Source organism: Malania oleifera, chromosome 4 (genome assembly GCF_029873635.1).
Source record: "Malania oleifera isolate guangnan ecotype guangnan chromosome 4, ASM2987363v1, whole genome shotgun sequence".
NCBI classification, from domain to species: domain Eukaryota; kingdom Viridiplantae; phylum Streptophyta; class Magnoliopsida; order Santalales; family Ximeniaceae; genus Malania; species Malania oleifera.
The window spans coordinates 72,216,582-72,240,296 of record NC_080420.1 but is presented as its reverse complement, the minus strand read 5'-3'; the positions used below and the strand labels follow the sequence as shown (position 1 = coordinate 72,240,296).

General features: G+C 37.5%; 1 protein-coding gene and 1 non-coding gene across 3 annotated transcripts in view; both read left to right on the top strand.

Moving 5' to 3' along the window:
• Positions 1 to 242: 242 nt before the first annotated feature.
• Positions 243 to 350, top strand: LOC131154638 (small nucleolar RNA R71). Its single transcript, XR_009136555.1, has one exon. It is a non-coding gene; the product is annotated as a small nucleolar RNA R71 (small nucleolar RNA).
• Positions 351 to 4,699: 4,349 nt separating this feature from the next.
• LOC131154017 (uncharacterized) overlaps positions 4,700 to 23,715 on the top strand; it is an 81,458-nt gene continuing 62,442 nt past the window's right edge. The window contains exons 1-2 of one of the 2 annotated variants that reach the window (XM_058106469.1): positions 4,700 to 5,279; positions 12,168 to 12,578. In XM_058106469.1, the coding sequence (XP_057962452.1) occupies positions 5,045 to 5,279; positions 12,168 to 12,578 (646 nt within the window). In that variant the 5' untranslated portion in view covers positions 4,700 to 5,044. The remainder of the gene's footprint in view (positions 5,280 to 12,167; positions 12,579 to 23,715) is intronic. The other variant, XM_058106470.1, reaches the window with a different exon arrangement.

Genomic DNA, 23,715 nt, shown 5'->3' with positions numbered 1-23,715 from the left:
TTCAAATCATCAACTTCTTTCAATTGATACTTACCACCCCCACTAATACATTTTGCTTTTTAGATCTATCATACACATCAGAGACATCCCAAAATTGGGCGTTTTCATCCAAATAATCAAAATAGTCAAAAGCTTCTTCGGGCCTTTTATTGAAAAACTCACCATTGCACATTGTTTTTATAAATTGCCTCATCTTTGGTTGCAACCCCTCATAGAAAAAACTGATGACCCTCCAAGTCTCATACCCATGGTGAGGACATGTATTTAAGAGGTCTTTGAAACGTTCCCAACACTGATAAAATGTTTCCACATCCTTTTGGAAAAAATTCATGATTTGTCTTTTTAAAGCATTAGTTCTTTGCATGGGAAAAAATTTCCTTAAAAACTCAGTTTGCATTTCTTGCCAAGTCCCAATGGATCTTGGTCTTAAGGGATTCAACCAAGTTTTTGCCTTGTCTTTTAAAGAAAATGGAAACAATTTCAGTCTTATTACCTCTTTAGTGCATGTTCTATCCATGAATGTGGAATGCACTTCTTCAAACTCTTTGATATGCAAGTATGGGTTTTCAGATTCAATGCCATGAAAATGAGGTAACAATGGAATCATCCCAGGTTTAAAATTAAAAGCATTTGCCCTCAAAGGTAGAATAATGCAAGATGGGGTGCTAGTCCTAACAGGGTGCAAATATTCTCTAAGGGTCCTATTAAGGTTCTCCTTATCATGATGTTCATTCTCGGCTATGATGCTATGAGTGTAAGATGATGATTCAAGTGATTCAAGTGAAACAAGTGCACTCGATGATGAGATGGATGAGTTTGTCCTAACCAGTCTAAATGTGTTATCTTTAGCCCAACCAGACATACAAACTTAATATAAACGAAATAAAACAAAAGCAAAAGCAAATAGGTCAAAGGAGAGGAAGTAGATATCACCTAGGTTGTGAAGACGTTCACAGCTTTATAAACACCCCCTCTGAAATTTGAGAAACACTTCATGACACCAATTGGTCCTCGGCGACGGCGCCAAAAACTTGACTCGTTCTAAGTTGTGCTTCCAAGTGCAGAAGTGTTAAGTTGTATCATGGATGAGTCCAGGATCGTATTCCACAAGGACCACTACGTATCAAAGTATTTGTGAAAGTTTAGTGAAATCCTATTGTTGTAAAATGTGGTTTGAAAATATTTTTGGTTTTTTATGATTTTGAAAACAGTAAACAAAATGGGAGGTATTTGAGAAAAAATGCTAAAATGTGACTGAACTTTTATCGAATTTCCAAAAATATAAACGTACTAACGCAACCAAACTAAACAGATTAACAGAAACAATTTACCAAACACTAGGGTTATGGGTTCAACGTCTGTTTGCTTCCACCGTTTACTAATTTCCTAGGCCTTGCTCCTCTTCTTGTTAATTCAATCAAGGCATTAATAAGATGAAATTTTATTACTAAAGCTCGAGTAAATTTTCCACATTCGAACATAAGAAAATAAAAACTCTCATTAAGCATCAACCAAATTTCATGTAAAAATTAGTTGATGAAAATCCTAGATTAAATCAAGGTTTTGATGTGCCTAACATCAACAACAAAACAAGAAATAAAAGCCAGCGATTTATCAACGATGCCTTCAATTTTCAGTTTTAACCAAATATAAGTGTATCAATAATATCATAGGAGAACTAACAAACCATAGAAAGCAAATGACATTGACCGACAACCTGAGTTACCGAATTTAGCCCCTCATGCTTGCAATCCCAATTTTTCGGGTCAAATTAATTCCATAATAAACCATTGCAATAATAAAATAAAAGACAACAACTTAAAGAACAATAAACTAGATGTATACTAATACTAAAAGAAAACTAATTAATCTACCCTATAATCATGCCCAACATTAGCTCAAATGTATACTAAATTAAACAACTTAAACTAGCTTTGAAGCATTCAAAATAACAAACTTAAAAGAACAAGAATTTAATTCATCCATAGACTACTCAAATAATAAAGTGAAGAAAAAAACGTTCAATTTAATATTAAACTAGACAAAAAAATGTATTGGAACAACCATAACAAAAATTAAATGAGAGAGAGAGAGAGAGAGAGTTTGATGTGAGAATTCCCCCAACACAGCACTGCTATGTTCTCCCTTTTGCAGCAATCCACACGGCCCCAGAAGAAGCCTCCCCTCCTCGAGAAAAGAAAAGCAGGAAAAAAAATCAACTCCTAAACCCTATCCCCTTTCTCCTCCTTTTCTCCCTTTTTATTTTTTTATTAAGTTAAATACATATGGCTGATTGCTCCAGCGCCCAACACTCAAAAGAATGACCCGGCTGCATGGCCGGGTCAAATCAACTCATTTTTTTTTCTTCTTTCTTCTTTTTGTTAACACATAATCAATTTTGAACTTTGAAAGCCAATTTTGACCTAGTTAACATCTGTATCTCTCAATGTTTGAAACACGAAAGTTGTAGAGCTCTTTCTTAACTTTTCCCAGAATTTTGAATCATCTCAGTCGGAGGTTGAACGACAAAGTTACACCCAAAACACGAAGTAGTGTTGATTTTTGCTTCTAATGATTGCCCTGTGATAAAAAACACCAAAAATTCATAAATTACTCAATAAAACTCAAATTTTATAAATAAGACACAATCTTAATTTATTGAGGGTAATTAAGCATTTTAATTAAAAATATAATTCGTAATGCATGTATTAAAACACATAATTACGTAATTTAAGCGCGTAATCAATGGTCTCTTGGTTAAACATTTGGTCAAGACTCTCAGTATCTCTGGCTGAGTGGGCTTTAGTATCTCGACCAGATCGCCCTAGAGGGTCACTTGATCGAACACTTGGTTGAACCTTGCAACATTCTTCTTTCAATCCAAACCTTGGAGTTTGCAACTTGTGACCTAGTTGCCCCTATGTGTTGCTGGTCGCACCACATGGTCGAACAGAGTCTTCTTTCCTTTGATGCATTGAGGCTCTAAGGGCTTGTTTGAGCATTTGTTTTGAGCTTTGTGCACTCCAGTTACTCCCTTGGCTTCTCATAATGCTTAACTCCTCGGTTTTAACCTATTTTTCTTGAAACATGAACAAACATGACATAACTCCAAACTATGATAACAAAGGGTATTTACAAGATAAATGAAGGCAATACAAAGGTAAATTGGGGCCTTAAATAGTGCATTTTAGGGACTCAACACAACTCCCAACTCACACTAAGAAAATCCTATCTACTTCCTCTTTTGTGGCAAATTGGTATGCTCGTCGAGACTTGGGTCCTTAACTACCAAAAATAGTATTTATATAACCTAACTAATCTAGAGTTCTACAAAAGTGGGGAAGTCGAGTATCAATCCACGAGGACTAAAGTGCAGTTATCAACCGTTTCCAATCTAGTTTATTATAGCCTTCTGTAAAAAAAGAGTGTAAAGGTGGGGTTTTTCTAACATCCTAATGAAAGCATGTAAAATCTGTATTCTATGGGAATTCTTCTGAAATTCCGTATGAGTATCTAGATGAATTTCTCGAAATCTGTTCCACCATCTGCATCCATAAGTTTAATGATGATGCCCTTTGCCTAAGGTTTTTCTCGTTCTATCTTAAGGATAACGCCAAATATTGACTGACGTCCTTAGAGCCAAACTTGGTGACCACCTAGGCCACCATACAACATGTGTTCTTAAAGAAGTACTTCCCAATTTGGATGACTAACCAACTGCGAAAGGCAATCACTAGTTTCTCCGAGTTGGATGGGGAACTATTCTTCGAGACCTAGGAGCACTTTAGGGACCTACTACATAAATGCCCACACCATGAAGTCCCTAAGTGGCAATTGGTTTAGACATTCTATAAAGGGTTGGTTGAACGAGATAGGTCGATGGTAGATGCATCACGTGGAGGTACTTTTCTCACTAAACACGAAAATGAGGCCTAAGACCATGTGGCAAAGGTCCAACACTTGGATTTAGGTAAAGTAACTATCTCTTTTATAGACAACATTTGCCCTTAAAGTGGGTAATCATAGGCGGCATTATTTGTGGAACCTTTGCACACGCTCTAAATATGCAATGTAGAAGTCACATAAGCAATCACATAGTGAATATGAAGTCTAGACTCAAGAGGAGCAATAATCAACTACTTGACAAGAGAGAATAATCATAAAAATCTTGGTCGGACTTAACTATAACCAAAGGGGAAGGGTTGATTGTGGCTACACTTTAAAGAACATTGATACAAAAAATGGAAGATGGACAAAGTCAACTGTAATACATGATAATATTATAAATAGTTATGTTAAAAAGCTTAAATTTTTGTTTATGGTTGCAATTTTGTGCAAGTATTAGGGGTCATTTATGACTAGAGAGTTGACTTAGAATGGGTATAAGTAGTTTGATATTTTTATAAGATACCTTCAACACATAATCTTATAATACAATCGGCTACATGCGATTTTATCCCTCCTTCCCCTCTTATTCTAATGCTTTGCAACCTTATTTTTTCTATGCATTCCTTACCTCTTCTAAACCGAACCTCTTCCCTTTTTCCTCATTTTAACTATCTCTACACTTTATATTATTCTAATATTATATTTTATAATATAGGGCAATTTTTTCCAGCGGTCAAAACACATAAAATCCCAAATACAAAATACCAAACACTCCACTTTCTCTAATTTTTCATAATCAATCAATGTTCACCCCCACCCACACCCAAATTCGACAAACATCTACATGCAGATGTACGAAGTAATATTTTGGTCCCTTGGTTGAAAGCCTGAGCACCACATGGCGTTCCGCTAAGGTCCTGTTGAAAGTTGAAACGGGGAGTGCTATTCCGGAGACAGACGTCGTGCCGGATGCTATTAATCTGAAAACATATCCCCAGACAGCGCGGGTGCAGAGAACTCCTACGGCGACTGGCGCCGGCAGTGCTATTATCATTCCGTTGAAAAAGGTTAACGAAAAAAGGAAAAGAGGAGACTCGAGGAGACTGAGAGGGGCTCTCGTAGTCGTAGACCCCTCCCCGAGAGATTGAATGAAACAATGTTTTCGACGAGAAATCCTGGTGTAGCATCATGGAGATTGATGCTTGTGGGATCATTTCTCCTTTTCTCATCTTGCCCCGCCGATTCTTCATCTGCTGCTGCCGGCGGAGGAGCAGGGAAAGGAGGAGGAGAAGGAGGAGGATGCAGCATCGAATGGCAGATCCTAACTAAACGGAACTTCTCCTCACAGATCGGCCTCCATTCTCATGTCCTTCTCATGGTCACTGTTCCCTGTAAGCTTCTGTCTATTTTACTTCAATCTCTTTCACGATTCCCTCTAACCTAACCGCCTGTGTGCGTGTGCCCTTAGTCGTCCATTTGGTTGCTGAGAATACGGGAAAAAGGTAACGAAAATAGTTTTAGGTTGTGTTGGTTTTGTGTCCTAGATAAGGCATGATTTCGGTTTTGAAATGTATTTTTTGAATGTATGCATTTCCTCACTAATCTTTTCCTTTTTTTTTTTCAAGATGGGTCTACCACTTTCTCAGACGGCTGTATATTTTGATTAGTTGCTAACGTGCTATCATACTATTCAATTCATGCTGCTGTTTTTTTTTTGTTTGGTGGAAATTATTTTCTTCTCTTGCTCTTATTCTTTCTACCTCATTTGGTGCAGAGTCCAATAGTGTTCGCCTTTTTTATTCCGTTTCTAATCCCCATCTTTTCCTTCTCAATGTTTGTTCTCTTCCTTTCTTTCCCATTAATTCAGTCCTCCTTCCCACTACATCAACGAGTTTTCTGCAAGCTGCTTCGATTTGATTTCTCATCTCCATCTTCAATCCTCCCTGTTGAAGGAGCTCAGGAATTCTCTGCAACTGTGGAAAGAAACTTCCACTGATGCAAGCACAACTACTTCCATTGAAGGAGCTCACTAATTCCCCTAAAATCAAAATGATCCACTGAGGGTATTGACTCTTTCATGCAACTGTTTGTCTCAAGTTCTAAGTCATTCAAACTACTCGCTGAAACACTTTATTGCTTGTCATTTGAAATAAATCTGCGGAGTATTGGAAGTCGACTTAGAATTATAAGAGACTGGTGCATGACACTTTAAAAAAGCGATTTTATTTTTCAGAGAAATTTAGTCCCTAGTTATCACTAGAATTTATGATAAAAAAACTTCATTCTATTATAATTACTTCCAATGGGACACACTCACACAGTGGCTGAATTTGCAGTTCCATAGCTTCTTAGACACCTATTCATCCATGGGTGAAAATTTTTAGGGCTCCAAATAACTTGGTTTTGCTTCATTTGAGAGTCATTTCTAGTAAATTTGTAAATTGGAAAGAATTCATAAAGGATCAGCACAAATGTTGTGCATCGAGATGGTAGAGAGGTCTCAGCTGGTAGTCTTTATGACTAGTTTTTTCCAGTTTCTATCCAAGGGGTTTGGAAATGAAGAAAAAGAAAGTCATAGATGGGTGTGTGATGTAGGACAAGGGTTGTTGCGTTTAATTAATTAGTTTATTGTGTATGTTTCGTTTGAGGGCAGGCCTTGGATCAACGGTAAGGTTGCTCCTTTGTGATCGGTTGGTCATGGGTTCGAGTCCAAGGAAACAGTCTCTCTACATAAAAGTAGGGGTAAGGTTGCGTACACTGTGACAGCCCTCCCCTTACCCTCGCGAAGTGGGGAGCCTTATAGCCTAGAGATGCCCTTTTTGTATGTTTAGTTCAATTCATATAGGATTATGTGTATTTGAGGCATTGTTTGTAATATTTGTGTAATTTTGGGTGTGTTTGTAATTTCGTGTACTTTTAGGGGGTATACGTGTAATTTCATTTGTTAGTGGATTTCTTATAAATAATGTGTGAAGGCCATGTCGGAGCTGCTATTGATGAATTTAAATTGAATTGAATGTGTGGTTCCCCCTATCTCCTCTCTCCTCTCTTCCCATTCCTCTTCAATTTCTTTGAATCTGTCCCATGGCTTCAGATTTTTTATGCTGTCCTGCATCAGCGTGTTATTGTGTTTGGACTGAAGGATGGGTGTGAGGGTGGGAAGAAAACCCAGATCATATGGTTAGGTTTGTGGCTAAACAAATGTATTCCAGATAGAGAAGCTGTTTGTACAATGGTTGATTAATTGATTGATTGATTGATGCTAATAGCAAGACATTCATGATTTTCTCAAGGTTGAATCTTGTAGATGGCTGTTAATGGCAGTTTTTTTTTTTTTTTTGGATATGGGAATGGGCTGCTTTTTGAAAGGAATGAATCTCTCATAAATCATCAGTCCCAACAAGTAAACATAGGTCACCCGTTTAGGTGTAATTGTGCAAGTGAAAGCAAGGTCTCTACCTCTGGAAATAATGTAAATGGTCACTTTCTCTGAGAGCTCATTTAACTTTGATTCAGAAGCATCAGGATGAGAGAATCAAGGTAATTTCTTCTCAGGATCACCCACGAAAGCTATTTCTTTTAGCATGTTCCAAGTGACAACACAACGAGATCCTTTTGTCTCCTACACATTTTTCTTGCTTCAATTCAACTATTACAGCGATGTAGTTGGAGTTGAAGGGGCTTTTCGAGAACAAAAGTTGAATCTTCCTTATGACAACAATGATACAAAGTTTCTTTCTTGTGCAACACATTATCTCACAGCAAGTGAACCGATATGTGTTTCAATGGAGTCAAAGGGGCATTCTATGCATTATATTCTATAACGAGATCCAAGGTATTAAGGGGAGATGGGATAAGGACTCATAGAGAAGAAATATGAGATGGAGGTGTGTGAGCTTGTGAAACAAAGGTGATTTGAGAATGAAACATTACAAAAATCAATGGGGAGATACTGTGAACAGAGGTGATATGAGCTTGTGAAACAGAGGTGATACTTACAGTGGTTATGGACACACTACGAACTTCTGGTTTTGGAATTCTAAAGCCAGCTAGAGGTTTTGACACTTAGCAGCAAATACAAAATAATTCTTAGTGTTTTCTGATTCTGTTGGTGGTACTCATAATTTGAGAGAGATTCTCCTAGCTGATCTTGTCTCCTATGAAGAAGCAGTGAAAGGTTGATTTTCATGGGGATACTTACTTAGGGTGGTTCGATGAACATGTTGCGAACTTGGTTTTGGAATTTTGGAGCGAGGTAATGTTGTGAACTTCTGATTTTGATAATGTGCAGCAAGTATGAGCTAATTGTCAGTTTTCTCCGATTCATTTTGGTGTAATAGTAGAAAACTTTGTTGGTGGTTATTGTATTTTGAGGCAGAATTTCCTAGGTAATCTTGTCCTCTATGAATAAGTAGTGAAAGGTTACCTCATGGGGATGCTTATGGTGGTTCAATACTTATTGTGGTTCAATGTCTATGAGCATGTTGCAAACTTCTGGTTTTAGAGTTTTGAATCAAGTTAGGGATTATGAGTCTTCTTTGATTCATTTTTTTGTATGGTAATTAGCAGCTGGACAACTTTGTTGGCAATGCTCATAAGTTGAGGGAGATTCTCCTCAGTCAAATGTCAAGAGAACGGAAGTAGATCCAAGAGCAAGTTACGTGAAGTTTTGAGAGATAAGAACTAAGTAAAATTGGGATAAGAAATAAATAAAACCTCCTTCACTAACTTTGGACAAACATACATTTCATCATGAATCCAAAAAGTGTAGTCCACATGCCCCACCTTTTAATTTCTATTATTTTTTGAGGAGGATTTATTATTCTCCTTCTTTTTACCTACTTTCTTCGTTAATAAAATCTCTTCTTTTTTTGAAAAAGAAAAAAGAAAAACTTCCACGACATGTGTTTTCCTTGTGTTATTATAGAAACTCATCTTTGAATTGTTGGAATAGTTTATTTTCTATTTTAATTGGTTTAGAGGTGGCAATGGTGCTATTGCTAATGGAAGTCTATTAGACTTGGGAATGACTACATAAATTTATAAAGGGACTTCTTCCTAGGTCCACATTAGATAACTTCCCTATTCCAATTGACATGAGAGATGTCAAATGGGGGCCAACCCCTTTTTGCTTTAAGAACATGTGGTTAAAGCATAATGGTTTCGGAGACCTCAGTAAGAATTGTTGGTCCTCGCATTAGGCTCTGGGGAATGCTAGCTCCGTGCTAGCATCAAAATTAAAGGGGTTGAAAGAGAAGTTTAAGGTGTGGAGTAAGAGCACCTTTGGAAATATTCAAGCAAAAAAGGACTACCATTTTCAATGGCGTCAAAGATCTTGTCGAGAAAGAGATGGGTCAAGGGCTCAGTACCGAAAGTAGGGCAAGAAGTGTACAGCTGAAGAAGGAATTGTCTGGGATAGCCTTGAAGAGATCATCTAGAGGCAGAAATCTAGAGCCTTATGGCTAAAGGTGGGGGATCATAGCACTAAAATTTTCCACTGGACTGCGAATTTCTGCAGGCTTAATACAATTTCTAGCATTGAATCAAGGAGAACACCTTGGTTGAGGAAGGGGAAATCAAAAGGAGCATCTGTCAGGTCTACAAAGTCCTTTACTCCAAAACCAAAAATATTAGACCTGTTGTGGATGGTATTAATTTCAAAACTCTTAGCCCCTCAATCGTGGAGTGGCTAGTGAGACCCTTCGATGATGCTGAAATCCTCCTAGATATCAGATATTGTAGTGGAGATCACTAGAGCACCAACTAAAAGGTTGAGTGTGGTACTTGATAAGACTAAAGTGCTTTTGTGGCGGGGAGATAGATTGTGGACGATAATGCGATTCTGATTGCGTATGAAGTCGTGGAGGATATTAGGAGAAGGAAGAAGAAGGGGACTATTTTTAAGTTGGACTTCAAGAAAGCCTATGATAGGGTGAGTTGGGACTTCTTGGATAAGATTTTATGAAGAAGGGTTTAGAAAAAGATGGCGAAGTTGGATGTCTAATGTGTTTTATTTGGTATTAGTGAACAGTGAGCCTAAATCTTGGTTTAGGGCTACGAGGGGGATTAGAGAAGGAAATCCTCTCTCCCCTTTTTTGTTTGTTTTAGTGGTGGATGCCTTGAGTAGGATGGTTGATAGAGCTGTGGCTAGAGGTTTAGCGAAAGTTTTGTGAGTGGGGAGGGAGGAGAGAATGGTTTTGCACCTCCAATTTGTTGACGGTACTATCTTTTTCTTATGTCGTTTTTTTTTGAATATTTTGGGGCTTCTCCTTATATTCGAAAGGGTTTTGGGGCTTAATATTAATTTTCGGAATAGTAGTATCATACTATTGATATGTTGGTGTAGTGCGTTAGGGAGTGATTTTCAGAGGTAGGGTGCGTTGCCTTGGGTTGGCTGCTATTTAGGGGTTCCTTTTGGGGGTAATCCTAGATTCGCTTGTTTTTGGGATCCAATTGTCAAAAGATTGTCTAAGCGTTTAGATGGTTGGAAGGGTGCTCTTTTTTATTTAAGAGGTAGGATTACCCTAATTCAAGCTTGTATTTCTATTATCCCACTGCATTTTCTTTCTATTTTCAAAATTCGTGTGGGGGTGGCTAGTAGGATTGAGAGAATCATGAGTGATTTCTTTTGGTCAAGGGTGGGGGAGGGGTGTTTTTAGGGACCATTTGGTGAGATGGGAGGTGGTTTGTAGGTCTAGAGGGGAGAGTGGCTAGGGTCTTGGTAATTTGGTGTCTTAGAACACGTCTCTCTTGGCTAAATGGCTTTAGTAGCATAAAGTTATAGAAAACAAATTTGGACTTGATGACAATGGTTGGGATACTAATTTGGGTCTTAGATGTTCTTCGGAGTCTATGGAAAGCCATCTCTTAGATGTATTCCCTCTTTATTCCCTATACTAAATTTTTGTTGGGTAGGGGTTGCGATATCTGCTTTTGGAAAGACCTTTGGTTGGGGAATGTTGTTTTGTCCACCTCTTTTCCTCCCCTATTTCGTTTGAGCTTAGGACAAGATGGATTTATTTCTTATTTTATTATGGAGCTGGGCGGTTCTTTATCTTCTTGGGATTTCCACTTTAGGAGACCCTTGAATATAGGGAGACAGAGGAGTTGTTCTCCTTGTTAGTCTTGTTGAATAATTGTCGAGCCTCTTTGGGAGCTGATAGCCGCTCTTGGTCTTTGGATCCATCATGGTGTTATTCTTGCAAATATTTATGTGAGTTGTTGACTAGCTCTGATTTTTCTTTTCCTCTCCATAAAAATATTTGGAAGGCCAAAGTCCACCTTAAAATCAAAGCTTTTCTTTGGCTGGTTGTGCTTAATAGGATCAACACGAACAACTTGTTATAGTTTAGGAGAAAATTAAATGCTCTCCCTCCATCATGTGTGCTTTGTTTTAATTGCTCTGAAATTGCTCCGCATCTTTGTATGCATTGAAATTTCACCTAGAGGATTTGGAACAAGCTATTTAATTACTTTGGGGAATGTTGGGTTTATCAAGAGACAGTGGAGGAGTTTTTGGCAATTCATTTTGTCAGTTGTGGCAGGAAAAGGAAGGTAAAGAGTTATGGAGCCTTATCTACTGTATTTTCGGATTTGTGGATGGAACGAATCGTGTAATTTTCTTAGGGAAGTTGTCATTTTTGTTGGTTTGGAAGAAGATTCACTACCTGGCTTCTCTTTTTGGTTGGGTAATGAGAACTTCAAGTGGGCGTGCTTTTCAAATATTCAACGTGATTGGCTTTCCTTGTTGAATTGATAGAGCTTGCTGATTATTTTGGGTTGTTTTTAATGTCTTTTGGTTTTCCCTTATTATTTTTTTTGGAGTAACCCCAAGTTTGGAAAGGAGATGTCTTATTCTCCTGTTTGTACATTCTTATTCTATCAATGAATTTCTTTTGTTACAAAGAACCTATTAAAAAAAAAAATGAGAAGAAATTACTAGCAAAAGTTATCTTGTTTCAGTTTTTGCTTACATTAGTGAGTACTAAGTTGAATTATACATGCAATTATCTAAAATTGTGAGCTCAAAGTTGTAACGTCATTGAATTGTAATATTTCAGGTAACAATGTGTTATATTGAAATTTCTCTGATTGCAAACTTCCTAGCTTGGCAGTTGTTATAACTGTTATGTTTAAGGCTTTATTTTACATCTTGTATGCAATTAATTTGAGTGTGTAAACATGTGTCATATGCCATAAATTTATGATTCATAGACTTGGCATTTTTTGCATTTTAGTTTTTTTTTTTGGTAGTTCTGATCAACTTAATCTTTGCACAGGGTCAGGTGAGTCTAGATCCCTTATGAAGGAATTAGCACATGCAGTTACTCGTAAGCAAGAAAAGTTTGGTGCCCTCAAGCTAATGCTTGTGTACCGAAATAGTGAGAAGATGTTGGTTGACGCCATTGATGCTACAGATGAAATTACAATTCTCTTCTACCATTACTCTATGTCTTTTAAGTACAAAGGGAGACTTCGTGCCCAAAATATACTGTCTTCTGCTCGTTATCTTATATCCCTTTTGCCCGAAGAACTTCCCCTCAAAACCCTCAGCACCCAAGAGGACTTGGTAAAATTCCTTGATTCAACTGACAAGGCTATACTTTTCTTCGAATTTTGTGGATGGACCCCCATATTGTTGGCCAAAAGAACAGAAAATGCCTTTGGCATGACAGGCATGTCAAACACTGGTAGTTGGCATTATCAACTTCTTGTTCCTTTATCTAATGCATGTTTCTTAATTTGGTGCATCAATATTAAATTTTCAATTTTTGAGATTGCTCTGAAAGGCATTGGTGCTTGATTATAATTAAGAATATATTTGTATTGGTTGATGATCTAAGATATTGGTTGGACATTGCAGGCATTTCATATGGTGTGTTACTTGGAAGTGTTGACCTTCTATTTGGTGGCCTCGTATTTTTTATTTTTTATTTTTTGTTTATGTTTAATATCATGTGCTTATGTGAGGGGCCTCAATGTCATCTTTGTTGCCCTATTATTTTATTACACACTATAATATGAACACTGTAGTTTTTGTTCAACAATAAAAATGTGGATGTCAAAGTAAATGTGAATTTGTGTACTCACAAATAGAAAATATTCAAAACATGTTAAAGGGTGTATCAATGAGATGTTGAGGAGGATGAAAAACAAGAAAGTAAGAAACATAAAATTGGTTGCAGGTTGAATAATTTTCTTTATATTTATACCGGTATTTATATTTGTGAAAATACTGTGTGAATTGGATAAGATTATGTAAAAACTTACTCGAAATCTCACTTATCAGATTCTATTGTGGAACACTATTTTTTCTGAGGAATTTTGGAAGACCTAAGCATGGTGATTAGTCTTCTCTATTTATAAGATATGTCAGGTACATATCAATGACCTAATACCCTCTTAGTTACTAACATAGGTAATAATACAAAAAACCAATAAGCAAGCAATAACATTCCCCTCAAACTAAAGCATAGATATGCTTGTATAGGTAAAAAGGCAACAATTCAACCTAGTTACCCAGCTGGTTGTGGGTTTCATTGAGGTTTTGCACAAGTTTCTTGCATCGGCATGCTTCATTTTCTTATAGAAGATTGATTGGAAGGAATAAGAATAGCTTGATTATCGCACATCTAACTCCATAGGCTGAGATTTTCTTCCTACATGTTCTTTAGCCTACTTAACATAGTGGGTGGCATGGTCCTATATTTAGACTTAACACTCGAGGGGCCCACAATAGTTTTTTTCTTACTTTTCTGGGATACTAGATTACCGCCAACAAACGCACAATATCTGGTTGTGGATCTCCTATTTGAAGGTGACTGACCCAACCAATCCAACGTGCATTTTTTATAATCCTAAATACAAGTGTGACCTCTTGATACAGGAGGCCTTTTCCTAATGCACATTTGAGGTATCCCAAGATATGAATGATAGCATCCTAGTGGCTTGTTCAGCGAGAATATAGGGACTAGCTCATAGCACTTGTTGTAAAAGATATGTACAGTTGTGTGACAGTGAGGTAGTTTAACTTCCCAATAAGTCTTCGATAGCGTCCAGGGTCAGCCAACAAATCACCCATATTTTATAATAATTTTCCATTAGGATCATAGGTGTATTAGTGCTTTGGATCCAAACAACCCTCTCTCATCTAAAAGATCTAAAGCATACTTCCTTACAAGATGGTCCCACATGAAATATGGATGCTTCTATACCCAAGGATTATCTTAATGGACCTAATTCTTTTGTTTCAAACTTTATCTAAAGAAATTGCTTTAGACTATAGGTACCTTGATCTTCATTAGTAATAACACTGTCATCTATGTATTATAACAACAACAACAACAAAAAAACTAAGCCTTAAGTCCATTAGGTTGGGTCGGCTACATGAATCCTTTTTCTTATGGACCATTTCTTTTGACAAATTCAAGGCTATTAAATCCTTAATAACTATCTCATTCCAAGTTATTTTAGGACACTCTTGCCCCTTCTACTACTCCTCATAGTAACTAACTCATTCTTCCTTATTGGTGCACTATGTGGCTTCCATTGCAAGTGCCCAAACCATCTGAGTTGTCCCTCCCTTATCTTCTATAGGAACTACACCTAACTTACCACGAATATGTTCATTTTTTAATTTATCTTTCATTGTAATACCACTAATCCATCTAAGCATTATAATCTCGAAAAGTTTTACTTTTTGGATATTCTGTTTCTTTGTCCCCAACATTCTGATCCATAAAGCATAGTTGGTCTTATAACTATTCTATAAAACTTCCCTTTTAATTTTAAGGGCTTTCTACGATCACAAAGCACTCTTGAAGAACTTCTCCATTTTTTACCCAACCTGCTTTAACTCTATGCATTGCATCCTCTTCAATTTCTCCTTCAACTTGCATAATAGATTCAAGGTATTGAAATCTACAAGTGCTATTTATTTCTTGATCACAAAGTTTAACTTTGTCTCCAATATTCCTCCTACTATTACTGAAATTACATTTCAAATATTCTATCTTATTTCTACTTATCCTAAAACCTTTAGATTTCAAAGCTTCTCTCCATAATTTTAACTTAGCCTCTACTCCGCCCCTAGTTTCATTAATCAATACAATATCATTTGCAAATAACATACATCATGGAACCTCATTTTGGATACTCATAGTCAGTTGATCCATCACTAAAGCAAATAGATAATGGCTCAAAGTAGATCCTTGATGTACACATATTATGATTGGACGTTCTCCAGTCTCTCCATTTATAATCCTTACACTAGTCATTACTCCATCATACATATCCTTAATGACATTAGTATACTTGCTACATACACCTTTTTTTTCTAAAATCTAGCATAAAACTTCCCTAGGTACCCTATCATGCGCTTTCTCTAAATCAATAATTACCATATGCAAGTCCCTCTTCTTTTCCCTAAATTTTTTCATTAATCTTCTTAAGAGATATATAGCATCTGTAGCAGACCTCCTAGGCATAAAACTATAATTTTTCGAGACCTTTCTTGCCTTAAATCTTTGTTCAACTACCCTTTTCCACAATTTCATCGTATGATTCATAAGTTTAATTCCACGATAGTTACTACAAGTTTGAATATTTCCTTTATTTTTGTATATAGGTATTAATGTGCTTTTCCTCCATTCATATGACATTTTCTTAGTTTTTATATTTGTGTTAAATAAATTAGTTAACCATAAAATTCTATTGTCACCTAAATATTTCCAAATTATAATTGGGATGTCATCCGATCCTATAGCTTTTCCATCTTTCATCTTTTTTCGTACAAACTTAACTTCGTTAACTCTAATTTTGTGAAAATATCTCATATTTTTAATCTTTTCCTCATTTGTCAATTCTAAGTTTAAGCCTTCTATTTGGTTTTCATTAAATAGCTTACTAAAGTAACTTCTCCATCTTTCTTTTTTGTCTTCTTCTTTAACCAAGACAATATCATCCTCACTTTTTATACATTTTGCATTTCTCAAGTCCTTACTCTTTCTTTCTCTAGCCCTAGCAAGTTTAAATATATCTCTTTGCCCTTCTTTTGTATCTAATTTATCATACAAATTATTAAATGCTCTATGTTTAACTTCATTAATGCCCTTTTTGGCATCTCTTCTCGCCTCTTTATACTTCTCAAAGTTATCCATGTTTTTACATTTTTGCCACGTTTTATACCAAATTCTTTTTTTCTTTACGACTTTTTGGACATCTTTATCCGACCACCAACTTTCTTTACTATTCGAGAATCTTCCTCTAGATTCTCCAAAAATATCTTTTGTTATCTTTTTAATAGAACTAGCTATCCTACTCCAAAGAGCATTTGTATCTATCCCATCCTTTATAGTTTAATCACCATCTTTGATCATTATATCTTTAAATTTTATTTTCTCCCTTTAGGTTCCACTATCTAGTTCTCTTACACTAGTTTATTTTATCATTTCTCTTCCATTTTTTAAATACATATATCTAACACTAAGACCCTATGTTGTATAGTTAAGCTTTCACCTAGGATAACTTTACAATCCTTGCATGATAAACGATCTACCATCCTAGTTAAGAAAAAATCTATTTGACTTTTATTTTGTCCACTTTTAAAGGCTATTAAGTGTTCTTCTCTCTCGTTAAAATAAGTATTCATTGTAATAAAATCATATGACATAACGAAGTCTAAGATCATCTCCCCATGCTCATTTTTGTCTCTATAACCATATCCCCCATGTATCCTCTCATGACCTTGATTATCTCTTCCAACATGTCCATAAGATTTGCTCCTATGAATATTTTCTCAGTCCTCTATGCCTTATATAATACTATCCATATTTTTCTAGAATTGTTTCTTAAGATTTTCTGCTAAGCCTAGTTGAGGAGCATAAGCACTAATGATATTTATTATCTTTTGGCCTAAGACCATCATGATTTTTGTAATTCTATCCCCTGCTCTATTTACATCTATATCGCTATCTTTTAAGTTTTTGTTTACAATAATTCCTACCCCATTTGTATGTTTTTCTTTCCCAGTGTACCAAAGTTTAATTCTTGATTTATCAATTTCTCAAGCTTTCTCCCTCACCCACTTAGTTTCTTGAAGGCAAATTATATTAATTTTCTTCTAATCATTGTGTCCACAATTTCCATGCTTTTACCCGTATCCCTATTTTTCAAGTTGCTGATCTTATCCTAATCTCCTTAACTAACTTATTTAGTTGCCCATGTTCCAAATGATGTAGGAACCCTCGCATATTTGACACCGCACATGGGCGCCGACACAACGCGTCACTTTGGGGCAACAACCTAGCCTATCCTTGCCCACTTTTCGCTACACCTAGGTGGTACAAGTGCAACATGTCGCTTGTAGTGGATGCGCCAATGAATATTCGTAAGTATTCATATCATAGTATCTGAAAAATTTTTGGCTGGCTCTCAACTACCTAATGCAACCCTTCTCTTTTACCCGGGCTTGGGGGTTGTGTGTGAAAAGATTAGGACATTATGTACATCACAGGCGGAGTTACTGTCAACTATGTACTCAATCAGCAAAATCCTATTGGTTGCATTTTGTTATTAGAATATAGAGTGATCTAATGCACATTGTTGAAGGCCAAATCAAGCACAATTGAACCTACCAAACCATCCTTTGGGAGATTGCTTTAGACAATAGAAGGATTTTTTTTAGATGACTCACCAGTGTTGACTCTGCTTGAGCAACAAACCCATATGGTTGCTCCATATAGACATATTTGGTTATTCTTGAAGATCACCATGTGGGAAGGCATTCTCATCGATCTCTTTCAAAGGCCCATGATAGGTGGCTAAGGTGATGAAGAAACAAACTAAGGCAAGTTTGGGGACTAGGGTGACTGTGTTAGAATACTCCAAACCGTATGCCGATATCCTTAAGCAACAAGATGGGCCTTCAGACAAGACGTGGAGCCATGAGGATTGAACTTCATGGTATACACCCAATGACAAGTTTGACAACCAGCAATAGACTTGTGGAAGGGTATGTGTTCCAAAGTTTCATTATCTTGTAACACACACATTTCTTCATTTGTTGCATTCCTCCCCTCATAATGGGATAAGGCTCTAGGGACAAAATTAGGAAGGGCAACAATTGATGGCGTTCTAACAAAACAATAATATATGGGTGACAAGAAGTCATAGTAAACCAAATTAGAGATTGGATGTTAGGTACATGTGTGTCTGTTTCCAGAGTGTGAGGAAGATTAACACTTGGGAAACTGATCATGATACGAGGAAGACAAAGGCGTTAGTAGTAGAAGTTGGGTCCACCCTTGGTTGCTGTCATGTGTAAACCTGCAAATTAGGATGACTGAGGCAGCTAGAAAGAGTCAAACTAGATCAAGATGCAGAAGGATGACTAAGCTAAAATGATAAGCCATACTTTGGAAGGCTAGGCAAAGGAAGGGACTCATCAAGGTTAGTGGGGTTCAAGGAACTAGAATGGTATGGTGTAGACTCAAAGTGGTAACTTCAGTCGAAACAAAAATGCAATACAAGGTAGGACTATAACAACAATAGACAATGTGACTTATCCCTACCAATCATCTTCCCAAACAGAATACTAGTTCCACTACCCAAATGAAACTTAGTAAGAGGAAGGAAGACAAAGCAAACCTGAGATATTGACCTGCAAGGACTCTGTAAGGAACTTCTGAAACCCACATCTGCATCCCACATCTCCACCCATTCTGTTGCCGGCCAAATTTACCTCAATAGATTAATGTGATAACCATTTAGCCAAGAGGGCAGTGTTTTTAGACACTGTTTTTAGACACCAAATGACCAAGTCCCAATCCTTCCTCCTCCTTAGAGATCCATCTCCTACTTAACTAAATGATCACCAACCTTGGTGACAGATTACATTTTACCTGGATGAGTATTTGAGATAGTCTTCCAATGCATACCTGATTTCTCCCTTTATCCGCTATGTTTAGGTGTACAATTGTTTATATGTTTTGGCAAACGGCTTTCCAAAGTTTCCAGAAGTAAATTATCTTGGGTTATGTGGCTGCATAGACATAACTAAAGAGTTTTTTGTTCTACTGATTGAGAGTTGAATTTATAGCTGAATGTCTCTTCTCTTTTCTTGTGTGTGGTATAGTTATGCATCTCACGTGCCTTGATGAGCCATGAAGAAGATTGAGGCCAGGAAAGATCATTGCTGCATCTAACTTTGCAGGAATAATCTAGAAGAGGGTTATCTATCAGTAGGAACTACAGCCTGATTCCCTTTACTCTTCTGTTTGTTTGTTTGTTTGTTTGTTTTTTTTTTAATTTTATAGCAAAACGAAATTTCACTAATAGGGAAAGAATATACAAGAGGGAGAATAAGACATCTCCTGATAAAAATTTGGGACAAAGCAGAAATAAAAATTAAAAACAGCAAAGGGAGGAAATCATCAAGCCAGCAAGTTCCTCCAATCTCTTTGTAAATCTGGAAAACTAACACCCTAAAAATTCTGAACCCAGCACACGACAAAGAAGCCATATACTGAATCTTTTCCCACACCAGTGCCCAGTTTAACTTCTTCCAAAAAAATATCTGTGCATTATGCTCCAACCATAGACCTCATAAAACCGCAAACATGCCTCACTTTCGCAATGCTGCCCTATCCTTCTTGCAAAGCCTGCGAAGGAGGTGGCTAACAAATCTTCCGTTGAAAAAGGATGAATCCAACTCTCATCCATTTTACCAAACAGTTTGCTCCAAATTGAACTAGAAAATTCGAAATGGAAAAGAAGATGAGATGCTTTCTCAAAATTCCTATAAAAGAGCATGCAAACATTTGGAGAGAGAGCCTTCAAAGGTCTCCTGATCTGCAGCAATTTATTGGTATTAATTTTGTTAAGCAAAACCAACCATGTAAAAGCCTTCGCTTTTGGGTGAACTTTGGCCTTCCAAATAAAAGGATAGAGAGAAAATGAAAAGTTGGAGCAGGTCTAGGATTCAAAGAATGATTTGCAAGAAAACACGTCTGACTCATCTAAATATCAAGAACGAACTTCCCTTCCCAAGAATAGGTTATTTTTATTTAATAGGGACAACAAAGATGACAACTCCACCATTTCGCTATCATTTAGAGGTCTCTTGAAATGGAGATTCCGAGAAACGAAAGGACTATGTGAATTGCCTGCAAAGAAAGAAATAACTCTATTCCTCTCAGACCTCAATCTAAAAAGACAAGGGCCGTGTAAAAAGAGGTATTCCCAAGCCAAGGGCTTTCCATAAACAAATTTGGGAACCTCTCCCCACCTCAAATTTAGTGTGAGGAGTGAATAGAGTCTACATCTAAGAAATAGACTTCCACAGACTCCCTAAGGAACATCTCAAACTAGCATTGGTAGCCTAACCATTCTCATCCATCCCAAACTTTCATATAACTCTATGCCAAAGGGAAGCATCTTCCAGGGGGAAAATGCCATAACTATAGCTAAAAGGGTGGTGTTTTTAGACACCAAATTACTAAGACCCAGCTGCCCTCCATTTTAGAGCTACAATCCTCAACCTAGCTCACTAAATGGTCCCTACGATTCCCCATGCCAGACCACAAGAAATTTCTCATGATTCTCTTAAGATTTCTAGCAATCCCCACTAGAATTTTAAAAGTAGACAAGAAATACAAAGAAATGCTAGAAATGCATACCTGAATAATAGTTATCCTACCCTCAAGAGAGAACAACATCCCCTTCCAACCATCTAATCGCTTCGTCACCCTTTCCACCATTGGATTCCAAAAATCCTCAGCTCTAGCCTCTAGGATTCCCTCAATAATAATTAAGTCCAATCCAATAAACCACCCCCACATCAGTAGCCCATTCTCTTTCTTGCTTAATGGATACATTTAAGGCTGCTAAACCCTTCTTTCCTATATTTATTTTGAGCCAAACACCCTCTTGAATACTTGGAGAATACCCAAAATTCTCCTAATGAAGGGCTATGAACATTTAGGAAGAAAGTGGTATCCTCAACAAATTGAAAATGAGAAACCGCCACTTCCTCTCTCACCTTTACCCCTTTCATCAACCCCCTCTTCACTGCCCTCTCCACTATCTTGCTCAATACATCAACTACAAGGATGAACAGAAAGGGAGATTAAGGGTCTCCTTTTCTAATGCCCCTTGAAGCAGTTAACCAAGATTCAGGTTCACCATTCACAATTATCGAAAACTACACATTAGACAAACAGCCCCTAATCCACCAATTCCAGCGCTTACCAAAACTCTTTCTTGCAAAAACCTTGTCCATGAAACTCCAACTCACTCTATCAACTTTTCTCAAAATCTACTTTGAAAATGAACCCCCTCTTCTTATTCCTATGAATATCCTCCACCACCTCATTAGCCAATGAAATTGCATCCACTATTTGCCTCTCCCTATATACACACACTGAGGAGTAGAAATAGTATCGTTGAGCACCGCACTCATCCTATTAGCTAACACTTTAGTGATAATCCTATATATATATTAGAGATGAGACTAATAGGTCTAAAATCCTCTACCTTGAAAGGTCTAGATCTCTTAGGCACTAAGGCTATAAAAGAGGAATTAATGCTCTTACTTAGAATCCTGTTCAACAAACCACACTTAATAATCTCCCAACAATCTTGGGAGAAAGCCATGTTAAAACCATCAGGGCCCTGTGCCTTATCCGTTTCCATCCCAAAAACCATCACCTTAGTTTCTACTCGTCAAATGGTCTCTCTAACCAATGCATTTGATCATTGGTTGTAAGTTTCCATTCTAACCCTTCCGTCATTGGTCTACAATGGTCCTATTTTGAATATAAATTATGTAAGAAATTAGTAATAATGGATGCAATCTGACGATGGTCAGCAGTGACATTCCCACCCCCTGTATCTAGCTCCCTAATCAAGTTTGTACTTTTGTTCCCATTTAGCTAACTTGTGTGCTGCAACATCCCGAAGGACTACCTCCCTAAAAAGGGGGTCAAATCTCAAAATCACCTCGATTGAATGGTGACTTAGAAATTAAGGAGAGTGATGGGTTTAAGATTTTGTCTTATAGAATCGCCACTAACCTTTTTCATCTCGAGTGAGGTTAGAACACCTAATTAATTACTACCAATTGATCGGTCTCTAAGCTAATCTTAGGGTCAATGAACTGATAGTCAAAGTCTGCGCGACCAGATAAGGTTCAGGAGTATATTTATGTGAGAGGAAGGTATTAGCACCCTCTACACACCCATCCAATGAACGGTTCTTGATTAACCTAAAATTGTCTTTGAAATAAACCAATCAAGACTTTCATTCTTCCGTTCTTTGTTTAATTACTGAGCCTTTTGATATTGGATAGCTCTGCGAAAGACGGAAACTATCCCCACCTCAGGACCTCCAAAGGTGTGCACAGATATGAACCCCAAGAATCCCCAAGAGGAGTTACTCTTTATCAATTATTTTTCCAATTTTTTATGTGTGCCATTTACCTTACCTTTAAATTTTGGGGGTTTTGCATAGGACAAAGACCTCCCTCACTCCCATACCCTCAAAGGTATGCAAAGCCATAACCCCCAAGTTTCAAAAGAAGGTTTATTAAGAATGTTCATTTATCTTAATCAAGAGACCACATAGACATATGAAGAGGCCGAAAACACGTATGAGTGAATAGATTAAACTACTTTATACTCAAATACTCATGCAAACATATATAATAAGTGGAGAATTATTAGTTGTGTGCACCGAAATTAGAGGGTCTAATAGAATCGCCTCAAATGAGTTCAAAGTGATTATATTAGACTTTTTTCCTAGTAGTATGCAACTTCAAGTGTGCATGTACATGCATTGTATGGATGCATTGTATTGCTCACAGAAACCAATATACACACACTTACACCAGCCCACTTGTCCCATGCAAACACTCCCTCACCATGCACAAGTGTGCATGTGCATTCATTGTACAGATGCATTGTATAGCATACTCACAGAAACCAATATACACACGCTTGCACCACCCCACTTGTCCCATGCAAACACTCCCTCACCATGCACAAATGCACATGGCTTCATGTATGCCCAAACACATCTATGGATTCACAAAATGCAATTACACATGCACATTGTCGCATCTTGATTTCATGCATGCATCATAGCCGATTACTTCACGCCACACACATGCACCACCTCACTTCGTGTCACCATGCATGTATATAACATTTAGTCAAGGGCCTGCTGGAGGTTGGAAATGGGTCGTTGAAGTGCTGGAGTCTCCAGTGAAGACTCTCGACCCTTCTTCTTTCTCCTCGTCCGATTTTAGAGTGCTTAGGGTTGGGACGGAGTTTGATCGGAGTTGCAACAGGTGAGTTCGGATTCTTCCTTCCTTCTCGTGTTTCTGTTTGTGTCCTGCTTAGGGGTGGGGGACGGATTTTTATAGGCATATTCTCCGGTTAATAACCTTAGGACGAATGCTTCAACTAGAGCACAAAAGGGGGCGTTGGACATAGACCTAGCTGGTGAGCCAGATCTCGGCCTCGGGGGTTTGCATTGAGGAGGGGGCTTAGGGGGAAGAGTGGAGAAAGGGGAACTGGAAAAACCCATATTGGGATGGTTTGTGGTGGCAGGATGTCAACAACAGCCTTTGGGAAAAATGGCGAAGCAGGCCGGTGGATTGAGAGTGATGCTCGTGTAAGGGAAGAAGACGACAGGGGGGCCTAGAATGACGTCGCTTTGGCCCCCACCCTGTTTATTTTATTTTTTACGATTTAAGTAACCCAAACGACGCCGTTCTATAGGAGTGTCAACTCATGCGCTGGCGCATAAGGAGTCCACACGGTGCCCGAC